This window comes from Suncus etruscus, chromosome 5 (genome assembly GCF_024139225.1).
Source record: "Suncus etruscus isolate mSunEtr1 chromosome 5, mSunEtr1.pri.cur, whole genome shotgun sequence".
Classification (NCBI taxonomy): domain Eukaryota; kingdom Metazoa; phylum Chordata; class Mammalia; order Eulipotyphla; family Soricidae; genus Suncus; species Suncus etruscus.
The window spans coordinates 157,080,912-157,103,680 of record NC_064852.1 but is presented as its reverse complement, the minus strand read 5'-3'; the positions used below and the strand labels follow the sequence as shown (position 1 = coordinate 157,103,680).

The 22,769-nt window shown below is 43.9% G+C and overlaps 1 protein-coding gene and 1 non-coding gene across 7 annotated transcripts; both read right to left on the bottom strand.

Annotated features, from left to right (window-relative positions):
• Nucleotides 1-1,198: 1,198 nt before the first annotated feature.
• Nucleotides 1,199-21,362, bottom strand: LOC126009448 (histone-lysine N-methyltransferase PRDM9-like). 6 transcript variants are annotated; one of them, XM_049773895.1, is made up of 7 exons: nucleotides 21,221-21,362; nucleotides 18,770-18,896; nucleotides 2,589-3,123; nucleotides 2,334-2,504; nucleotides 2,166-2,249; nucleotides 1,830-1,913; nucleotides 1,199-1,409 (listed from the first exon to the last, which is right to left on the bottom strand). In XM_049773895.1, exons 1-7 carry the CDS (start codon nucleotides 21,251-21,253, stop codon nucleotides 1,352-1,354), a joined length of 1,092 nt encoding a protein of 363 aa, XP_049629852.1. In that variant the 5' UTR covers nucleotides 21,254-21,362; the 3' UTR covers nucleotides 1,199-1,351. The 6 variants fall into 6 exon arrangements, 4 of the variants coding, with proteins under 4 accessions (XP_049629852.1, XP_049629851.1, XP_049629849.1 ...); XM_049773894.1 differs by having other exon boundaries at nucleotides 2,082-2,249; nucleotides 21,221-21,361; XM_049773892.1 differs by having other exon boundaries at nucleotides 1,200-1,409; nucleotides 1,998-2,249; nucleotides 21,221-21,360.
• On the bottom strand, nucleotides 10,113-10,218 carry LOC126010646 (U6 spliceosomal RNA). Its single transcript, XR_007496664.1, has one exon. It is a non-coding gene; the product is annotated as a U6 spliceosomal RNA (small nuclear RNA).
• Nucleotides 21,363-22,769: the final 1,407 nt, after the last annotated feature.

Genomic DNA, 22,769 nt, shown 5'->3' with positions numbered 1-22,769 from the left:
CAAATAAGCACCTCGCATTAGCAAAAGGGTAATGAAGTTTCACAAGAATCCCCTTGGAAACACCCAGGAACCCTGAAGCTAAATTGAACTTTTTTTTTTTTTTTTTTTTTGGTTTTTGGGCCACACCAGGCGGTGCTCAGGGGGGTCACTCCTGGCTGTCTGCTCAGAAATAGCTCCTGGCAGGCAGGACACCGGGATTCGAACCAACCACCTTTGGCCCTGGATCGGCTGCTGGCAAGGCAAACACCGCTGTGCTCTCTCTCCGGGCCCTAAATTGAACTCTTGATTGGACATTGCCTCTCCCCCTACCCTGCAGTGCAAACCCAAGCAACGGTAGAAACAAACTCAAAAATCCACTTGAAAACCCTCCCAGAACCCTGAGCTGTATTTGGAAGAAACTCTTGATAGGACATTGCTCTACTCCTACAGTCCAAACCCTATAAAAACCCTCTTGCTTTGCTGTTTGGGGCTCCAATCCTGTCTCTTGACCCCTGACCTTATTCTGACCCTACCCTCTAATTCAAACCCTGACCTTACACCTAACTCTGTACTTACTCTGACTTATTTACCCCTTGACCCTATTTAACCACCTCACCCGTTAACCTAACCCGTCTCTCTAACCCTAACCCCTCCTAACCCTGATCCCGTCCCTAACCCAACCCTAACACCTGATCTTGATACCCGACCCTAAACCTTATCCCTTATTCCTATGACTAGTCCTAACCTTAACTCTTCTAACCCTAACAACCTCACCTTCAGGCACTGATTTTAATATTGAATATCGTATTTTCTGTCTATTCTTTTCCCATGTGTTTTGATTGGGGCAACATTTTTAAGTTTTATTTTGTGTAAAATAAATACAAAACTTTCCCCACATTCTTCTTGGAAACACTATGTAGATTTCATTGATAGCTTTTGTTCTTTGAATGCTATGAAGTAACTTTTTGTCACCTTATTTTGAAACATTGACCTTTAAATGCATCCCCATGTGTGATAAAATACGAATTCCGGCAGTAGTCTGGCCCATATTCTATTCAAAAATTGGGCTTTTCTGTTTCCTCTGGTGTGTAATGAGACTTGACCTCCGACCAAAGCCTTATCCTGTCTGGAAACATAGGGCTTCTTGCCTCAGTGAAATTTGACCTCGCCCACTCTTGCAAACATATGGTTTCTCCCATTTGCATCCTGTGGTGTGTGATAAGACTTGATTTCAGAGTAAAGCCTTGCACACAATCCCTGCAAATATGGAGCTTCTTGCCTATGTCGTCTGGTGTGACTATACAATCTGGCTTCCTCCATGTGTTATCTCTGGTGTCTGCTGAGATGTGTGAACTGAATGAAGCCACACAACTCACTCCTTGCATAGGGCTTCTCTCCTGTGTGTTTTCTGGTGTGCCATAAGATTTGACCTTGCACTGAAGACAAGCCTACACACCTTGCAAACATGGGGCTTCTCCCCTGTGTGTGTTCTCTGGTGTCTGATGAGATGTGACCTCTCACTGAAGCCACGCCCACACTCCTTGCAAACATGGGGCTTCTCCCCTGTGTGTGTTCTCTGGTGTGCAAAGAGACTTGACCTCACACTGAAGCCACGCCCACACTCCTTGCAAACATGGGGCTTCTCCCCTGTGTGTGTTCTCTGGTGTGCAATGAGACTTGACCTCACACTGAAGCCACGCCCACACTCCTTGCAAGCATGGGGCTTCTCCCCTGTGTGTGTTCTCTGGTGTGTGATGAGACTTGACATTACACTGAAGCCACGCCCACATTCCTTGCAAACATGGGGCTTTTCCCCTGTGTGTGTTCTCTGGTGTCTGATGAGATGTGACCTCACACTGAAGCCACGCCCACACTCCTTACAAACATGGGGCTTCTCCCCTGTGTGTGTTCTCTGGTGTACGATGAGATTTGACCTCACACTGAAGCCACGCCCACACTCCTTGCAAATATGGGGCTTCTCCTCTGTGTGTGTTCTCTGGTGTCTGATGAGATTTGACCTCATACTGAAGCCACGCCCACACTCCTTGCAAACATGGGGCTTCTCCCCTGTGTGTGTTCTCCGGTGTCTGATGAGATGTGACCTCTCACTGAAGCCACGCCCACACTCCTTGCAAACATGGGGCTTCTCCCCTGTGTGTGTTCTCTGGTGTCTGATGAGATGTGACCTCTCACTGAAGCCACGCCCACACTCCTTGCAAACATGGGGCTTCTCCCCTGTGTGTGTTCTCTGGTGTGCAATGAGACTTGACCTCACACTGAAGCCACGCCCACACTCCTTGCAAACATGGGGCTTTTCCCCTGTGTGTGTTCTCTGGTGTGTGATGAGACTTGACCTCTCACTGAAGCCACGTCCACATTCCCTGCAAACATGGGGCTTTTCCCCTGTGTGTGTTCTCTGGTGTGTGATGAGACTTAACCTCACACTGAAGCCATGCCCACACTCCCTGCAAACATGGGGCTTCTCCCCTGTGTGTGTCCTCTTCTTGTGTCTGATAAGAACTGACCTCTGACCAAAGCCTTGCCCACACACTCTACAAACATGGGGCTTCTCTCCTGTGTGTGTCCTCTGGTGTCTGATAAGAACTGACCTCTGACCAAAGCCTCGTCCACACACTCTACAAACATGGGGCTTCTCCTCTGTGTGAGTCATTTGATGTGTGATGAGATTTGATCCATCATTGAAGCCTTGCTCAGGCCTTACATACTTGTCTCTTAAAATTATTGGCAAGTCTATCTCTGGAACTATTCCATCTGTGTCCTTTGGATTTTCTTTCAGGCCTGTGTTAATGTCTTCCTCCATTGTCATCTGTTTACCAGCGCTACCTACTTGGCTGTTCATCAGTCTAGGAAACACTGTTGAATTTCTTCTATGCTTCATCCTACTAGCCAAATGTATGGAGCTTTCTTCATGCTTTTGACTTTCAAGTGTGTCATTCTTTGAATGCTGGCACCATTGGTTCTGATCACGTGGACGGGAATTCTCTGATTGAGGGTGCTTTCTTGCAGATGTTCCCAGGAGGATCCAAGAGGGATGACTTTGTTTCATGTGATGACTGAGGAAGTTCTTGTTGAAGAAGGTAAGAGAGCAGAAGGGACAAGGATGGATTTCTGGCTTGAGTTCTGCTGAAAGAAAGGTTTTGGTCAGAGTAGATATTGACAAGGCTGTCTGAACCATAGCTCTATCTTGTGCTAAAGTCTGTTCCCCTAGCTTTCCTTATTTTGTTGATAAAGCAAGACAAAATCTTCATGCTCCTAAATAGTCTGGTGGGTTTTTCTTTTTGGTTGGATTTTGTGGCCACACCCAGAGGTGTCTGGATCTTACACTTGCATTGCACCTCCTCTGCGAAACAGTGAAAAACAGCATGGCATGTATGGAGAGAGAAAAGAACTCTCACTGCTGATGAGAATGCTGTCTAGTCAAGACTTTCTGAAAAACATTATGGATATGGCTTAAGAAAGTGGAAATTGAGCCCCCAAATAATCCTTAGTACCACTCCTAGATATAGACCCTAAGAACACAAAAACACAATGCAAAAATGTCCTTCACACTACGTTCACTGCAGCATGATTTACATTAGCCATAATCGGGAAACAACCCAGGAGCCTGACAACAGATAAGTGGCTAAAGAAACTGTGGAACAGCTACACAATGGAATAGTATGCAATTAGAAAAAAAAGAAGGGCCCGGAGAGATAGCACAGTGGAGCTTGCCTTGCAAGCAGCTGATCCAGGACCAAAGGTGGTTGGTTCGAATCCCGGTGTCCCATATGATCCCCCGTGCCTGCCAGGAGCTATTTCTGAGCAGACAGCCAGGAGTCACTCCTGAGCACTGCCAGCTGTGGCCCAAAAACCAAAAACCAAAAAAAAAAAAAAAAAAAAAAGTCATAAAATTGGCTTATACTGGGATGGACATGGAGATTATTATCATATTATGAATCAGAGGACGAGGAATAGCCAAAATAGTCAAACTCATCTGTGGAATATAAGAAAAATAAGATGGTATGATAATAATATCCAGAGACAACAGACAATGAGAGAGAGCTGCGAAGACAAGCCTCTGATAAGAATCTTGCCACAGAGAGTGGTGAGCACAGAGCAGTAACTGCACAACTATAATGTAAGAGAAACACAGTGCCAGTCTTAGACTGAGTGGGGTATTGCGGGGGAGGGACATGGAGGACACTGATGCTAGGAAAGTTGCACTGGTGAAGCGCTGTGTACAATTTATGACTAAAACTTAACCATGAACATTTCTGTAAACATGGTGCTTAAATAAAAATTTATTAAAACAAATTAGTTGAATGAAACCTGGTTGAAGCAGCAACATAGGTGGAGCGAATACATGTTGTTTTCAGGTTTTAAATAAGCTGATATGAAAAGGCAAGACAGGTTGGAGCATCATAGTGAGGAACTTGGCAAAATTACATTAGCTTTTTGCTGGGCTTGCTCATAAATGGTTTAAAATATACACAAAAATATATTTCTGAGTGGGCCAGAAGAAAGCATAGCAGAGGTGTGTGTGTTTGCCTTGAGGCTGACCTGAGTTCAACTTCCATCATGCCATAATGTACCCCAAGCCCATGAGGAGTAATTTCTGAAGCATGGGGCCAAGATCAACCCCAACTATTATCACTGAGTGACCCTCAAAATAAAAGGCAAGAAAATCACTTCCTTGGGGATATCAAAAACCCCATAATGATCTAAGAGAGCAAAGAAAAAAAGTCAGGAGGACCTGAGAAGGGCACCCTGACATGGGGCTGTACAAACACACTGAGAGCACAACAGGGAGTGAAATCTCAGGATCTGTTCTAAATACCCACAGACACAAAACCAAAAGAGCAAAGGCAAGATAGCAAAGTTGCAGATTATTCTGGGACTCAACAACAAGGGAATTGAAAAGGAGCAAGAGAGGTCATGCAACAATGCTCTGGGAGTCCCAAGGCCCAAGCCCAGGGCCCCCATCTTACACAGGCCCATGACAATCCATATCCAAACCAAACTGTGAGCCCAGTAGGCTCTTTCCACACTCACCGGCAAACAGGCTTCGTGGCGGCCTCCCCAGGACTCCTTCTAACCAGGTGATTAGTGCAGGCTTTACCCCAAAATACCCTGCTGCAGAAGGACAATCTTGGGTTAGAGACAATAAAGGGCACAGCAGTCCATACATGAGTCTGGCTCCCTAATGAAAATGGTCAGATCATAGAACAAATGAAGAACAGAATCGCTGCTACCTATATGCATGTTGGTTATTGCAGAGATGAGAATAGGATAAAATAAGAGTCTAATTGAGGGGAATAGATAATACAGCAGAGGGACGGGGGAGCAATAGGTCAGTACTGGCCTTGCACATGGCCAATCTTCATTTGACCTTGGCACCCTCTGTACTTCCCTGAGTCCCTCAGGGAGTGAGCAAAGAGTGAAAAGCCGGGAGTAAAACCAAGAACTGCTAAAGCCCAAAGGTATCTTAAAAAGAGGAGGCTGGAGGCTGCTGGTCCTGATCCCTTTACCCTCCTGTGCCATTTCAGGATTTCTGGTCTGTGTCAGAGTGGAGACAGGGACCCTTTGGGCCCTCCCATCAACCCCCCTTTTCCTAAACTACAAGGATGTTGGTGCATTTGTGTAAGAACGTTTCAATGTACATCATATATTTCCTGGCTTATTGGACCTAGCACTTCTTTTTCTAGAAAATATACATCTAAAAGTCCAGTTGAACAAACCAATGGATTAGTTTGCAATTTTTTTATTGTACTCAGATAATCTCACTTGTTTTAGGAAAATAACCTCTAAAGCAGATATACCACTAGCCACTTTTTATGCAATCCATCCAATAGATCACTTTCTTAAACACCCTGCAACTACAGCATTCCAACCCACCAAATGCAAAGAACAATGGGAAAACTAAGGAACCTGTAGTTGGGATTTGGAGAGAAATCCTGGCAAATTTCCAAATTCACCAAAACACCTGAGCCTTATAGTTGAGCACCTAAACTCAACAATTAATGTTTCAGCAGCAGAAACCAAGGAGTCACACTAGCTGGTGAACATAAGCTATCTATAGATGAACAATTCAACCAATTCAAAGAACTCTTTCAGAAGGTGACAGAGTCCATACAAATGGAACTGAAGAAAATAAAAAACATGTTAGCAAGTCACAATATCAGATATACACAGCTGGAGAATTGTACAAAGTCGAATACAAAGTGCAAGCCAGCGTTAATAAAGAAGTCAAAAAAGAAAGGACAGGCCTGGAGAGATAGCATGGAGGTAGGGTGTTTGCCTTGCACGCAGAAGAATGGTGGTTCGAATCCCAGCATCCCATATGGTCCCCTGAGTCTGCCAAGAGTGATTTCTGAGCGTAGAGCAGGAGTAACCCGAGTGCTGCCGGGCGTGACCCAAAAACAATAAAACAAAAACAAACAAACAAAAACAAAGGACAGAAAAATAATTGGAAGAAAATGTAAGGTACCTATTGAACAAAGACAAAAGAAATGATCTCCGAATGATAAGAAATACCAGTGGGAGGAAAAAGTGAAAGAAGAAAAACCAGTGAGAGAGATAACAACAGAGAAATTTCAACTCTCTGGAAAGAGGCTGCTATACAAATCAGAGGCAAAAACAGTGCCAACAAAATAGACCCCAACAGAAAAGCAGCAAAGCATATAGTAATCCAAATGGCAGAGAGAGAGAGAGACAGAGACAGAGACAGAGACACACACACAGAGAGAGAGAGAGAGAGAGAGAGAGAGAGAGATGGACTCTTTAAAGCAGTACAGTTGGAACGACTTTAAGTCTTTAAGTATAAAGAAAAGAACCTAAGAATCAAAACAGGGAGGAGCTAGAGCAGTGGAGCAAGTGATAGGGCATTTGCCTCGCATGCAGCTAACCTAGGATGGACCACGTTTTACCCCCGAGCGTCCCATATGGTCCCCCAAGCCAGGGGTAAATTCTGAGATCATAGGAGTAACCCCTGAGCATCATTTGTCTTGCATGTATATCGACTGGGGAGGGACATGGTTTGATTCCTGGCATCATATGTGGTCCCCCAGCCTGCCAGGGAAGATTTCTGAGTGCAGAGCCAGGAGTAGCCCCTGAGCACTGCTGGGTGTGGTCCAATGAATAAATAATTAAATAAAGTTAAAAAAAAGAATCAAACCAGATCTCTCATTTAAAACAACCCAAGCAAAAGGAGTGGAATGACATATTCAAAGTATTAAATGAAAGAAGCTTTCAACCTAGAGTTCACTACTGAGCAAACTCTCATTTATGTGAGAGGGAGGGTTAACAAACATTCTTGAACAAAATTGAGATTGCAAAATTCATGCTAACAACTAACTCTAAATGAACTACTCAAAGAACAATTCCATTAACCAAATACCCAATCGTAACAACAACTCTACACAATATAATGGCACAGGAGTCCTTTCTGTCAATAGCTTCCATAAATGTCAACAGACTAAACTCTCCCAGCTAAAGGCACAGAGTAGCAATTCAGATCAGGAAATAAAGCCCAGCCACCTGCTGCCTGCAGGAAACACACTTCAAAGTTCAGGATAGACAAAGATTTAGAATAAAAGAATAGAAAATAATTATACAAGCTACTAAAAAAAAAACAAAAACAAAAAAAAAAACAAAAGCTGGGACAGCCATACTTACATCAGACCAAACTGCATTTAACCTTACTAAAGTACTTAGAGACAAAGATGGACATTACTTATTGATCAGGGGAAGAATAGACCAAGAACTACTAACCCTGATCAACATTATGCACCAAATGTAGAGCCAGAGAAACATATAAGGCAGGGGTCTCAAACACGCAGCCCATGGGCTGTTTGTGGCCCTTCTACAACATTTTGTGGCCCTGCCCTAGAGGAATCATTTTTTGTTTTGTTTTGTTTTAGTTGTTTGGGTCACACCCCCCAATGTTCAAGGCTTACTACTGATTTTGCACTCAAGGATCACCCCGACTTTGCCTCCTGCAGTCCCCAGGTAAATTGAGTTTGAGACCCCTGATATAAGGCTTTTACTCACAAACCTAGAAAAACATATGGACGGAAACATGATAGTAGTGGGAGATTTCAACACCATTATCTCTGGTAGACAGATCCACCAGTCGAAACACTAGCAAAGACATAAGAGCCCTAAATGAGAAACTAGAAGAAGGACTGAATACACATTCTTCACACACATTCTTCTACACATCCAAGCACACATGGAACCTTCTCTAGGAGAGATATTTCAGGACACAAGTTTAACATACATAAACTCACAAATATAAAAATTATACCGAGCACCATATCAGACTATAATGCCACAGAGATCAAGATTGATTGTAAAAAGATGTGGAGAAAACCTAACACCTGGGAACTAAACAACATGCTGCTCAAGAAAACCTGGATCAAAGAGGAAATCAAAGAATACAGAGATTCCTTGAGATGAATGATGAAGAAAAAAAACTGACTAAATCTATGGGACAGAGCTAAAGCAGTAATTAGGGGAAACTCATAGTAATAGAAGCCTACATGAGGAAAGAAAATGACAAAATCAACAACCTAAAAAGACATCGTAAATATCTGGACAACCAACAGCAAAGGAACCTAAACACAAGCAGAAGAAATAATATAACCAGAGCAGAAATCAACATTATAGGATCAATATAAACAATGCAAGAATTGATGAGACCAGGAACTGTTTATTTTTATTTTTATTTTTTTATTTATTTTGTGTGTGTGTGGTTTTTGGGTCACACCCGGCAGTGCTTAGGGGTTACTCCTGGCTCCATGCTCAGAAATTGCTCCTGGCAGGCACGGGAGACAATATGGGACACTGGGATTCGAACCGAAGACTTTCTTTTTTTTTTTTTAATATAATTTTTATTTTGATCATAGTGTCTTACATATTGTTGACAATAACATTTTAGGTACATATTTACATAAAATCAGGGGGGATTCCCATCCCCAAATTGCCCTCCCTACCCCTCCGTTTTTGTCCTACCTCCCATTTCCTCTTCCCTCACCCCCAGGGCGGCTAGAATATGTGGTCCCCTCTGTACGAACCGAAGACTTTCTGCATGAAAGGCAAACGCCTTACTTCTATGCTATCTCTCCAGCAATTGGAGGAGCTGGTTTTTTTTTTAAATAAATAAACAAGACAGAAAAACTGCTGGCAAGACTCACAAGAAAAAAAAGGGAAATATTCAAATAAATTGGAACAGAAATGAAAGGGAGAGATTACAACAGTACCCAAAGAAATCCAAGGTATCATATGAGTTTATTATGAACAACTGTAGTCATTTAAGCTAGAAAACCTAGAAGAAATGGACAGATTTCTGGAAAAATATCTTCCAATACCGAGTGAGAAAGTAAAAAGCCTAAACAGGCCTATCACAAATAAGGAACTTGAAACAGTAATTAAGAAACTCCCACCAGGACTAGGTGGGTTTACAGGTGAATTTTATCAAACATTTCGAGATAAGTTACCACTGACTATCCTAAATATCGAAAAGATGGGAATCTTCCCAAATTCCTTCTATGAGGCTAATATCACACTCATTCTCAAAGCTGACAGATATTACCAAGAAAGAAAACTACCTACTAATCTCACTATGAATATAGATGCAAAAATCCTTAACAAAATCTTAGCAAACCAAATCCAACAACACATCAAAAAGATTATAATCATGACCAAGTGGGTTTTATTTCAGAAATGCAAGGATGAATCAATATACACAAATAAATCAATATCATACACCACACCAGTAAAAGGATAAAAATCACATGATCATATTCTATCATTGCAGAGAGAGCATTTGACATAATCCAACAACTATTCATGAAGAAAACCCTCAACAAAATAGGTATGAAGGGACTTTCCTCAAGATAGTAATAGCTACCTATAAAAATGACTCAGTCAGGGCCCGGAGAGATAGCACAGTGGCGTTTGCCTTGCAAGCAGCCGATCCAGGACCAAAGGTGGTTGGTTCAAATCCCGGTGTCCCATATGGTCCCCCTGAGCAGACAGCCAGGAGTAACCCCTGAGCACCGCCGGGTGTGGCCCAAAAACCAAAAAAAAAAAAAAAAAGACTCAGTCAACATTATTCTTTTTTTTTTTTTTTTTTAAATATGGAATGCTTCACAAATTTGTGTGTCATCTTGTGCAGGGGCCATGCTAATCTTCTCTATATCATTCCAATTTTAGTATATGTGCTGCCGAAGCGAGCACTCAACATTATTCTTAATGGCAAAAAGTTGAAAGCATTTCCACTAGGGTCAGGCACTAGGCAAGGATGTCCTCTGCCTTCACTCTTATCATAGTATTAGAAGTCCAAATAATAGCAATCAGACAGAAGAAGGAAATCAAAGAATCCAAATCAGAAAGGAGGAATTGAAACTATATTTGCAGATAACAAGATGCTATACATCAAAGATCCTAAAGAGCCCACACTAAAACTCCTACAAACAATAAACCAATACAGCAAATACAAAGACAGTTGCATTCCTTTATACAAACAATGGCTCAGAGGAGAAAGAGATCAAAGAGTATCCAATTTAAAATACTGTCCAATGGGATCAGTGATAGCACAGTGGCAGGTGTTTGCCTTGCACACAACAAATCCTGGATGGAACCAACTTTGATACCCAGTATCCCATACGGTCTCCCGAGCCTGCCAGGAGTGATTTCTGAGTGCAGGGCCAGGAGTTGCCCCTGAGCACCTCTGTTTGTGGCCCAAAAACTACAACTGTAAGAGGACACCCAACTATTAACCCAAAACAAAAGTGCTCCCCCATCTTCCTCTTTCCCATAAATCTGTTTTGATATGTAGATCCCACCTGGATTATTCCCCACCTTCCCCCTCCTGGTATACTTGGAATTGGCTTAATAAAAGAAAAAAAGAGTTCTGACTTTTGGCTCTGGCAGAGACCAGAGGGAGACCATAAGCAGCCACTGACTCCAATACTCTCTCCTGACTAGCTTGTGTTTATTTCTTCACCACTACCCTGCTTCTTCAAACCTGTCTGCATGGGGGGGGGGGAGGTAGGTAGAATTATGGTGCATGGGGTGATTTCACAACACTGGACATTTTATTTCTACTGACCTCCAGAGACCCAGGGACCCAAGAAGATCACACGATGGTGCTGTGCAGTGCCCATCACCGGAACATCGGTGGACACTGGCCCTGTTCTGAATGTGTTAGAGACCCTGTCAGGCAGAAGCAGGCAGTGACGGGAAAGACTGAGTAGCATCCCAGAGACTGAGAACCTACCACCCTTCTTCTACCAAAATGTTTTGTGTGAGGACCTTGGCCCACTCAACACATCAATGTCATTGATGCTATAGAAGCCAAAGAGAAAGCTCCATTTGAGGGAAACATTAATAATAGCAGGGAGATAAGCAGGTCTGCCACCCAGATTCCAGCTCAGGAACTGAAGGCATTTCCATCCCAAATGACCTCACCAGCCTACTATAGAAGAAGGAGGATCCAAGCCCAGCAGACCAAACTGGGGAGAAACTGCTTTCAGAACCTCTGCAACTTTCTCATAGGTTAATCTACTGATCCTAGTTGCATCTGGCGTTATATTGCTGATTAAACTGTATGTTCTTCCTGTATAGATTCTAATAGCTTCTGTTTTGTTCTATACCCTCTGCAAACATTCAACCTTAATGGTTGAATATCAGTTTGCATAGTTCCAAAGAAAGGCAAAATGTTAGATTTTTAAAAGTTCTCAGCTATCCTAGTGAATGTTTCCTAATTGCTGTGATATTTGTGTATATTATTTAGCAACTTATTCACCAATTATGTCTGAAAAATGTTCTAATGTCTTTGTCCACAGAAGTCTATGGAAAAGGAACTTCAAATACTATACTCTTATTACAGTGCTCATTTAAGTATGCTTTTTAGCAGGGCTGGAGAGATAGCATGGAGGTAAGGCATTTGCCTTTCATGCAGAAGGTCATCGGTTCAAATCCCGGCATCCCATATGGTCCTCCGTGCCTGCTAGGAACAATTTCTGAGCATGGAGACAGGAGTAAGCCCTGAGCACTGCCGGGTGTGACCCAAAAACCACAAAAAAGGGCCCGGAGAGATAGCACAGCGGCGTTTGCCTTGCAAGCAGCCGATCCAGGACCAAAGGTGGTTGGTTCGAATCCCGGCGTCCCATATGGTCCCCCGTGCCTGCCAGGAGCTATTTCTGAGCAGACAGCCAGGAGTAACCCCTGAGCACTGCCAAGTGTGACCCAAAAACCAAAAAAACAAAACAAAACAAAAAAAAACACAAAGAAATAAAATAAAAAAAAATAAAAAAGAATGTTTTTTAGCAAACTTACTTTTAAACTATATATATCTACAGAAATGTTCTTGTGATTTTGTTTGAGATGTATGAGAAGAAACTCAAACGTTCTAGACACATATAATAGTGCATGGTGTAAGAATGCTTAAGCATTTTCAAGTTCAGTGTATTTGCAGAAAGGTTCTAATGTTTATGTTCAGAGAAGTCTATGAAATAAAATTTTGTGATATTCATAAAACAAAGATATGAAATAAGTGAATTGTTTTGAGAATATGTATGCACAATCTGACCTTTGGTGCTTTTATAGCCAACTCTTACTGTGCCTATTGCAAAATACCCATTTTTATAACTTCTAATGTAGGGTTCCTGACTGGCAGAGAAATGTAGAACAAAACTTATAGCTTTTTCTATTTTTTTTTTTTTTTTTGGCCACACCTGGCAATGCTCAGGGGTTACTCCTGGCTCTCTGCTCAGAAATCACTCCTGGCAGGCACAGGGGACTATATGGAATGCCAGGATTTGAACCACCATTGGTCCTGGGTCAGCGCTTGCAAGGCAAATGCGCTACCACTGTGCTATCTCTCCAGCCCCAGCTTTTCCTATTTTTGTTGTGCTCTAAACAGCAAGGTGAAATTGTGACATGGCACCCAGCTACCCCATCTTTCTCTTTCCCTTAAATCTCTCTTTTGATATACAAAGCCCTCCTGGATTACTCTCAACCTTGCCCCTATTGGTGTATTGGGAATTGGTTTAATAAAAGAAAATAGAGTTCTGGTTTTGGGCTCTGGCAGAGACCTAGAGGAGAAGCCATTACTCTCACTTGACCAGCTTGGGTTATTTCTTTGCTGCTACTCTGCTTAAGACCTCTTCAATGGGATTTAAAAATATATTCAAAGAGTGATCTCACAACTTGTGGATTTTATTTTACAATTACTTATCATTAGGGAATTCCATATCAAGACAACAATGAGATATCATCTTACACCTGTGAAGTAGAACATATCAAAAACACTGGGAAGTCTCTGCTAGCAGGACTGTGGTCAGAAAGGTACTCTCCTCCGCTCCACGTGGGAATGCTGCCTGATCCAACCTCTATGGAAAACCGTATGGAAGGTTCTCACTGTCCTCAAAATTGAGCTGCCATATGACTAGGCAATCCCTCTTCTGTGTATATATCCCCCAGACAGAAAAACTTTCATTCAAAAAGTATGTCTTACTACACTGGAATGCCTGTGTAGTACAAATACAAAAACAAATGAAAAAGTCAAATTGTCTGTGGTCTGAGAAAGGACACAATGTATTGGTTAACATGATCTGTATGCAGGAACATCAGACTTGATACCAGCCCAAAACAATGTCCCAGTAAGCACTGGGAAGACCCCAGGATCTACTACCAAATGGAACTGTTGAAATAATGAAAAGAAATTAACTCACTTATAAATTTTGCATCTCATTAGGATTCAAAGAATAGTAGAGAGGAGAACATGTGACCATAAACAAGACAACCCAGGGATGATCACTAGCAACTAAGATGATGCCAAAACCCATCAGGAATGATCCTTGAATCAGTCCAGAGGCTAAGATCACCGGGTTCATGAAATCACATCACTTTTAGCCAAACTCAGGGTCGACCTTTGGGTCTGTGCTCAGGGGGCACACTGTTAGGAGAGCATATGCAGAGTCAGGGATCAAATCCATTTTGGCCCAGATAGGGCAAACCCGTGAAACAATGTATATCGCTAGTCACTGAAAAGACATTAACAAATATAAAGTTGGATTCATCTGAGAAATAAAGCTAGAGCTAGCACAGCCATAGGGCTTTTGCCAAACCTAGGACAGAATCAGATTTGATTGCCAGCCTCCCATGTGGTCCCCTTAGCCTGCCAGGAGATATTTCTGAGCAGAGCCAAGATTAGCCACTGAGCGCTGCTGGGTGTGGCCCAAAACCAAAATAAATAAAAACTTTAAAAACTGTCACTACCTGCAAAAGGAAGCACGCACCAGACGTGACTTTTGGCTTTTCTGGTGCAGTGCCTAATTTTCCTCCCAAGAAATATCTGCCAGAAGGCCCGTTTGGAGAACTCAATCATTGCCTCTTGCGTGGATCACTGGCGATATTTCTGTCAAACTTCTTACTTTGGTAGTGACTTAACATTTTCCTTTTAATTCGTTTCTGCTATACTACAGAAATTCGGCCTTAGCTATCCTGCAGTCATTAAAGGAATTTCAGTACCAAAGCAAGCTGCTAGAAGTTCCCTGCTGGCTTAGTATATTTGCAACCCAAAGTCCAGCCAGCTACCTCTCTTTTTGTCAACTTTTTTACTTCCTAAGGCCAAGTCAAAACATAGCATCTTCAAGACAATAGTCTTCTCTCCCTGCCTTTGAGCGTAACAGCAGATTTCTGTCTCAGTCTCTCCCTGTCACTTTAAATACCTGCTTAAAAACAGGTTTGGTCAGTGTAGAATTAGATTATTTCACTAGGTATAATTATTGTATCCCTTTCTTTAGTGTTATTCTCTTTCTATTACCAAATCATAGGAAGTGGGTCTTAGCCCCTTGCTAGAATACTATTTCCCTCAGGTTAAGAATATTTGTTGGGGGCCCGGAGAGATAGCACAGAGGCGTTTGCCTTGCAAGCAGCCGATCCAGGACCAAAGGTGGTTGGTTCGAATCCCGGTGTCCCATATGGTCCCCCATGCCTGCCAGGAGCTATTTCTGAGCAGACAGCCAGGAGTCACCCCTGAGCAGCGCCGGGTGTGGCCCCAAAAAAAACAAAACAAAAAAAAGAATGTTTGTTGGGCCTGGAGAGATAGCACAGAGGTATTTGCCTTGCAAGCAGCCGATCCAGGACCTAAGGTGGTTGGTTCAAATCCAGGTGTCCCATATGGTCGTGTGTCCGCCCCCCCTTCCTGCCAGGAGCTATTTCTGAGCAGACAGCCAGGAGTAACCCCTGAGCACCACCGGGTGTAAACCAGGATTTCCTGCTATTCTTTAATTTACATCAATAATGACACCTAGGGCCAGGAACCTCTTTGATATGTAAGAATTCAGTCTTCCTTTTATCCTCTAACTCCTAACTGAAACCTATTCTATTGTAAGGTTACAAACCACCTAAAGCTATGTGTATTTGTTCTAAAATCAAACAATGTACATTGCATATTTCTTTCATGTTATGACTGCCTCTTTTTTCCCTTTATATACTCCCTTGCCTGAAGATTAAATTTGTCACACTCCTGCCAGAGATGTGTTGACCCCACAATACTGTGTGGTATCATTATTTCATATTTCATATTCATCTGCTTCGTGTTCCCACTTATTCCCAGTGAGGATTTACAGACCCCACTAAGGTCTTGCCTGTGGACGCAGCACGCCCACAGCAAATGGCGCTCATCGTTTGGGAGCCATCGGAGTAAGCAAGCTGTCTCTCCCATTTTCTATCTCTTTTTTTTCCTCTTTCATTCTTATTTTAGGTGCACGAAGCAGGAACCTCGTCAGAGTACCTAGGACTCCCTGGCAGCACCAAGTTTAAGATGAGAAGGTAAACAGAATTTTCCTACTGTTTTAAGGTACAAGTTCATACTACATTAATTTAACAATGATTACAATAATTTATTCAGGTTGCTATACATAAAGTTAGTCCCTGGTTCTTTAGGTAACAGGATGTACCAGGACATTCTGGAGTCTCATGAACGAATAGACACGGAAAACGCCCATCTGGAAATCTCTTCTATATGGACACAAATTGCTAATCTTACACCTGGAAATCTCTTCTTCTATATGGACACAAATTGCTAATCTTACAGGTGATAGACCTCAATTAAAACCTATGGCTCACACACACACACACACACACACACACACACACACAAACACACACAAACCTATGGCTCAAAAGGCAAAATTAGAAAATCAGGGGCCTTCTGAGATTATAAAATCTGTACAAGGATCTAAAAATTGGTTGAATTATAAATTAGACTTAGAACTGGAGAAAAAAAAGGCTTTAAAAATAAACCTATATTGGCCTTGGCTGCTGCTTCTCCTGTGCAAAGAATTAAAAATTTTATAGAACTAACCAGTCCATATACTGCATCTACTAATGCTGTTGAGTCTTTTCTTTTTCTTTTTTTTTTGGTTTTTCAGGCCACACCCGTTTGATGTCAGGAGTTACTCCTGGCTAAGCGTTCAGAAATTGCCCCTGGCTTGGGTGGACCAAACTGTGGTTGCGATCTTTCCTTGGCTAGTGCTTGCAAGGCAGACACCTTACCTCTAGCACCACCTCGCCGGCCCCGCTGTTGAGTCTTGTTCTCCTGTAATGTTTGAGGAATATAAGAATGCCTCAGAGCAACCTTTACCTTACAAAAATAAAGAACTAGAAAGTAAACAACCTTTAATATCTATAAAGATTCAGGGTAAGAATATACTAGGTCTCGGGCCCGGAGAGATAGCACAGCGGCGTTTGCCTTGCAAGCAGCCGATCCAGGACCAAAGGTGGTTGGCTCGAATCCCGGTGTCCCATATGGTCCCCCGTGCCTGCCAGGAGCTATTTCTGAGCAGACAGCCAGGAGTAACCCCTGAGCAATGCCGGGTGTGACCCAAAAAAAAAACAAAAACAAAAAAAACAAAACCAAAAACAAAAAAAGAATATACTAGGTCTCTTGGATACCAGTGCAGACGTTTCCTGTATTGCTGGAAAAGACTGGCCCTACTCATGGGCTGTTGAACATGTTTCATCTCCTTTGATGGGCCTAGGATTTGGCTAATAATGTTGCTAAAAGTACAATTATTCTAACTTGGGATGAAAGTGTAAGCAAAGGAACTTTCCAGCCCTATATTCTCCCTCACTTACCATATACCTTATGGGGAAGAGATATACTAAAAAATGTGTCTATGTATCATGATTACTAACATCTTACATATCTAATAATGAGTAAAATTTTACTATAAGTCTCTGCTCAATGTTCTTTAAAATAATAAATGTGTGTATCTATAAAAAATTACATGTCATATCTGATGCAACAAAAATAGAAATTTACCAACTAAGAATCTAAAGAAATAAACAAATGCACTTAATTTCTTCTATTCCTCTTCAAAAACTTCATTTTAATTAGAGCCAGCTCTTCTTACTCTTCTAAAAAGGCCTTCTTCTCCAAATTTTTTTTTCTGATAATAGCCAGCAAAGATCTGGCGGGAAAGTTTGGAGACGTCCAAAAATTTCCCACAATTTTTCTCATCTCTCATATCTTTCACCTGTAACTCGTCTTTATATTGTTTGTCAATTTATGTGCTGTGTAAATCTGAAAGTTTGCTTGAGTGTACATTGAAATTGTATGTGTTAAAACAGTGAGCGCCTTTTACTATGACTAAGTATATTACTGATGTGTAAACTTTCACCAACAGCTTTTTCTAGGTCAAACCTGGCCTCAGAGACAAGCAAAAGCAAAAAAAAAAATGTGTTTGCCCTTTGAATCCAAGTTTCTAGGTTCCCTGAGGAGGAAGGGATCTCCCAGGGAGCCCATAGTTTAACAAAATAAGGTCTGGGATTTTTTGTTTTTTTTTGTTTTTGTTTTTGGTTTTTGGTTTTTGGGCCACACCCAGTGATGCTCAGGGGTTACTCCTGGCTGTCTGCTCAGAAATAGTTCCTGGCAGGCAAGGGGGACCATATGGGACACCGGGATTCGAACCAACCACCTTTGGTCCTGGATCAGCTGCTTGCAAGGCAAACGCTGCTGTGCTATCTCTCCGGGCCTAGGTCTGGGTTTTTTTTTAAGGTTTCCAAATTTCTCTAACTTTCTATTAAAGTTTTTAAAAAATCAGAATTGTTTAAATAATGTAGCAGTTAATTGTGTTTAACCTTTTTTAGATAATATTGCTAATTTTGTGTATGCATAATATTTTAACAACTTAATTTTATTGACAGTTTTAAATTTAATCTTGGTCATGATAACTTTCTTTAAGTGTAATATTATCATTGGTCAGAATAATATTAGAAATGCTATCTAATTGTAATAATTCTTTATTGTTATCCTAAAAAATGGGAGGTCTAAAAAACTAATTTTAATTGTTTTTATTATCCATCTAGCATTTCATTACCTATATTAATATTGTTTTTATAAATAAGGGCAATTTTCATCATTTGCACCTTTAAGCCTTAATATAAGTTTTAAATATTAATTTAATAGCTGGCATACACCACCTGTCAGCACTGGTCTTAATTTATTTGAGGTGTAATTCACCTTCAAAGGATGCCCTCAAATTTTTACCAAATTTTAGTACTTTATTTGGAAAAAGGGGACTTGTCCCCAAACTCTAAAAACTTTAATTCTTGTAGCTAATGGCTACTAGAATAGTAGGGAAGGGCTTGAACTTGAGCTCAGCAGAATCATGTCATGTCCCCTGTTGAGCCCATATCCCTGTAGATCCAGGCACCTCCCTGTCACCCCAGGTTGTAGCCCACAGCACCTTCCCAGGGCCAGGACAGCGCTCACCTACTGCCTGCAGGTGCTCGTAGGTCTCCAGCATCACATCTTTGTAGAGCTTCTTCTGAGAAACGTCCAGGTATGCCCACTCCTCTGGGGAGAAGCTCATGGCCACATCAGGGAAGGTCACCAAGCTCTAAGCACACAAAGGAGGGGGTCAGATAGGATACCTTAGAGTTCTAGAGGGATTCCGGGCTTCTCCAATCTGCCCTTGTGAGCACCCAGCCTACCCATCCTCTCTCCATGGACACCCAGAGGGGATGGTTCCCAGAAAGCCTCATCAGCCAAAATGATATGCTGACAGTATTCAGGAAGGTTCTTGGAGGTGCTGCTTTGCACAAAGACCACCCAGGGCCAATCCGTGCATTAGATTCACTGAGCACTGGTGGATGAAATCAAGACTACAAAGCCAAAGGAGCTAAAACAGCAACTCTGGATGTGGCCCCAAAACACACTAGCCCTTCCTGCTGCCATCTGCCCAGGATACAAACGGCGAAAAGGTAAATTCAGGGTCCAGTGAGTGAATCAAACCTGAGTTTGGTGATGTCAGCACTCATGGTTCACACCCAAATTCTTCCTGGTGCAGGTCAAAATGATCCAACACAGGCTGGGGCAATAGCACAGCAGTAGGACATTTGCCTTGCATGTAGTCAACACCAGACAAACCCCGGTTCAATTCCGAGCATACCATATGGGTATGGTCCCTTGAGCCTGCCAGGAGCAATTTCTGAGTGCAGAGCCAGGAATAAACTCTGAGCACCAAAGTTATGACCAACCTCGACCCCTCCCCCAAAAAAGAAAATGACCCAATTCCCAGTAACTATGGCTTCCAGAAAGATCCTTTGTTCCTGTTCCCAATGAGAACCACAGTCATGGGACCGCAGACAAGAAGGTTTGGAAGTACACCTGGTTTACTGAGGACAAATGTGGCTGCAGAGCCAGACTCTGCAGAGTGAAGGACAAGAGTTGAGCTGCATGCCCTGGGTCTTGAGCAATACTGCCAGGGAGGGTGCAGAATGGATCAGTCCCAGGCACAGGCTAATGTCCCCTATGTCACCTGGAGAGAGCCCTCTGTGTAGAGTCAAGGAAAAGCCTGAGCACCACCAATGTGGTACAAAATTCCGGACAATACAGAAAAGCAGACACAGCACAGCACAAAGCACCTAAAACTAAAACCAAACAAAACCCACAGGAAAATGCACATGTAGGAAAAGTCCTTGCTGTGTTCTTTCCGGTAAGACTTAGAAAATTCTTCATCGGGAGCCCAGAGGTAGGGACCCAGGCATCAGCCTGGTGATTGGTCAGTTCTCTAGGAGATGGTTGAGGTTTGATTTCCACCGAGCTCCCAGGCAGGGAAGGCAGCTCCTATTCCCCTGTCCAATTAGGTCAGGGGAAACAGTTCCAGTTGTAAAGACCCTCAGGAAATAATTCACACAGTGAAGAAGTACAAGAATGGGTTCAGGAAATCCAGTGCTCAAGCAAGGACTTCAAACCACCCAAGCTTTCTGCTCCTAAGAAGGAGTGCAGCTCAGCAAAAGAGGAAGAATGAACCTCTGCTTTCCTCAGACCCCTGCTTTTATGGACAAGAATCAAGTCCCACCCTAGGGTGGGAAAAGAATACCAGGTAAAGAATAATCCAAAGTACTATCATCCGATCACACCTTAGGGTGGAGTACAATGACTGATTAGGGTACATCAGTAACCCAAGAGCCTGGCATCTAAGAGTCACAGAAAAACAGTACAGAATCCTGTGCTGAACCATCCAGACAAATTACTGGGCACTTGCCTCAGATGGGGCTGTCCAGGCTGAATCTGATACCCCATAGCAGTGGTCCTCAAACTATGGCCCGGGGGGCCACATATTATATTTGTATCTGTTTTGTTTCTTCATTGCAAAATAAGATTTATGCAGTGCGCATAGAATTCGTTCCTAAGTTTTGTTTTTACTATAGTCAGACCCTCCAATGGTCTGAGGGACAGTGAACTGGCCCCCTGTTTAAAACGTTTGAGGACCCCTGCCCCATAGGTTACCAGTCGTAAAAGGTATGATTCCAGAGTACAGAGCCAGGAGAATTTCCTTTCAGCGTGGTGACATCACTTAGAAATAAATCAAAAAGCCTTTCTCCAGGGATCAAGGACTCCTTGACCAACATTCTATTACCAGAAGCTTAACCCTGGCACCTGACATCTAATACGATCTCGGACTGGCAGGGGTGACTCAAGAACACTGATTCAGGAGGAAGGTCTGAGCAACACCTGCGTAGCTCCCAAAATAAACACAAGACAGCAAAGAAAAACAAAAGAAACAGAGAACAAACTGCAGAGACCAGAGTCCCTGAAGGAGTGCCAGCAGCCACACCCTCCCCAATTCCAGCCTAAAACATCTGAGTCCCCAGATCCTGGGGGCCTTACACGCCTTCCCTTCCCCTGTCGTTCTCAGAGCCCACAGTGCCCCCTTACCTGGAGACAGGACGTTAGAAGGTGAGACCCCATCTTCTCCAGCCTGGCTTATTCCTAAAGTGCAGCGGCAAGGCCCAAGTCCTGGAGAAAAGTCACCGTCCTGAGCCACCCAGAGGAGCACAGCCCCTGCCCAGCTGCTTCCCGCTGGGTCTCGCTGATCCCAACCCTGATGAGCACATAGGAACCTGGCATCCACCACCGGCTCCTTCCTGAGGAACATGTGGACAGCGCCCAAGTGGCGTGTTGTCCACAAAATCAACGTAATGTCCACGGCGCTTCCTCAGGCCCACGACGCGACCTGCGAAAACCGACTTTCCCCCAGGACTAGCTCTTCGGGGGCGGGAGCGCAGCGCGGAGGGGGGGCGTCAGGGGAGGGCCTCGGGCCGAGTGCCGTTCCGTTCCGCGTCCGAGTCCCAGCTGCGAACAAAGGCTCCTTCCCGGGCGCCCGAAGCCTGCGGCCGCCGGCTCCCAGAGTGAAGCAGACCCGTCCCCCGACGAACCCGGCGCCGCTTCAGGGCCCCGAGCACGGCGCCGGTCAGTAGCGGCCTCGGGGCGCTCGCCGGGCGCGGGGTCCCTGCTCCTGGGAGTGAGCACTGCGCGCAGAGCCCGCCCGGGGTCCCACTGCGGAAAGCCCAGGCGCCCCAGGGGCCCGGGCAGGACTCGGACCCCGAGGAGGGAGGGAGGGAGGGAGGGAGGGAGGGGGAGAGGGGGAGAGGGGGAGAGGGAGACGGAGCGAGAGAGACGGAGAGAGGGGGAGAGAGCGAGCGCGAGGACCCGGAAGCGACGGCCACGGGCGCTTCCTCCCCCGCGCCTGGGCGCGTCGTCGCGCTGCTTCCGGCCGGCTCCTTAAAGGGCCCGAGTCGGGAGCCGCCGATCTCGGCCGAGGCGGAGGCGGAAGGGCGGCTTTCAAAGAAAAGAAACGCGCCCGTCGCTGTGCGGACTGAGAGCCCCGCGCGCAGCCCATCTCCACCCACCCGCGTGAAGGCCAGGCTCAGGCCCCCACAGAACCGAAAGAAAACGCACCTATTCGCCAGTTCAAATACCTCAAGAGCGGGGCCGGAGAGAGAGCATGGGGGTAAGGCTTTGGCCTTGCATGCAGAAGGACGGTGGCTCCAATCCCGGCGTCCCCTAGGGTCTCCCGAGCCTGCCGGGAGCGGTTTCTGAGCTTAGAGCCAGGAGGAACCCCTGAGCGCTGCTGGGTGTGACCCAAAAAACAAAACCGAAACAGAACAAAACAAAACGGTTCCATCCTAGGCATCCCTTGAGGCAGGCAAGAGTCATTCCTGCGTGCAGAGCAGGAGGAACCCCTGAACATTGCCAAAGTCATATTTACAGAGATCGCACTATTGCTGAAACACACACACACACACACACACACACACACACACACACACACACACATATATAAACTAAAACATCAATGACTTTGTTTCTCCTTTTAATTTTTTATATACTTTTGGGATCCCCACCAAGCCATCCTCATATTTACTCTGGCTGTGTGCTCACGAATCACACTTGGTAGTACTATTTACAATAGCCATGATCTGGA

Bases quoted from the DNA above. Each gene is read 5' to 3' on its own strand.
- LOC126009448 (XM_049773892.1), bottom strand. From the start codon at position 21,253: ATGGGGTCTCACCTTCTAACGTCCTGTCTCCAG. The intron at 18,897-21,220 runs GTAAGGGGGCAC...TTGTGTGCTTAG, and splicing joins TTCTAACGTCCTGTCTCCAG to AGCTTGGTGACCTTCCCTGA. The intron at 1,914-1,997 runs GTCAAATCTCAT...CTTCAGTGTGAG, and splicing joins GGGCGTGGCTTCAGTATGAG to GTCAAATCTCATCGTACACC.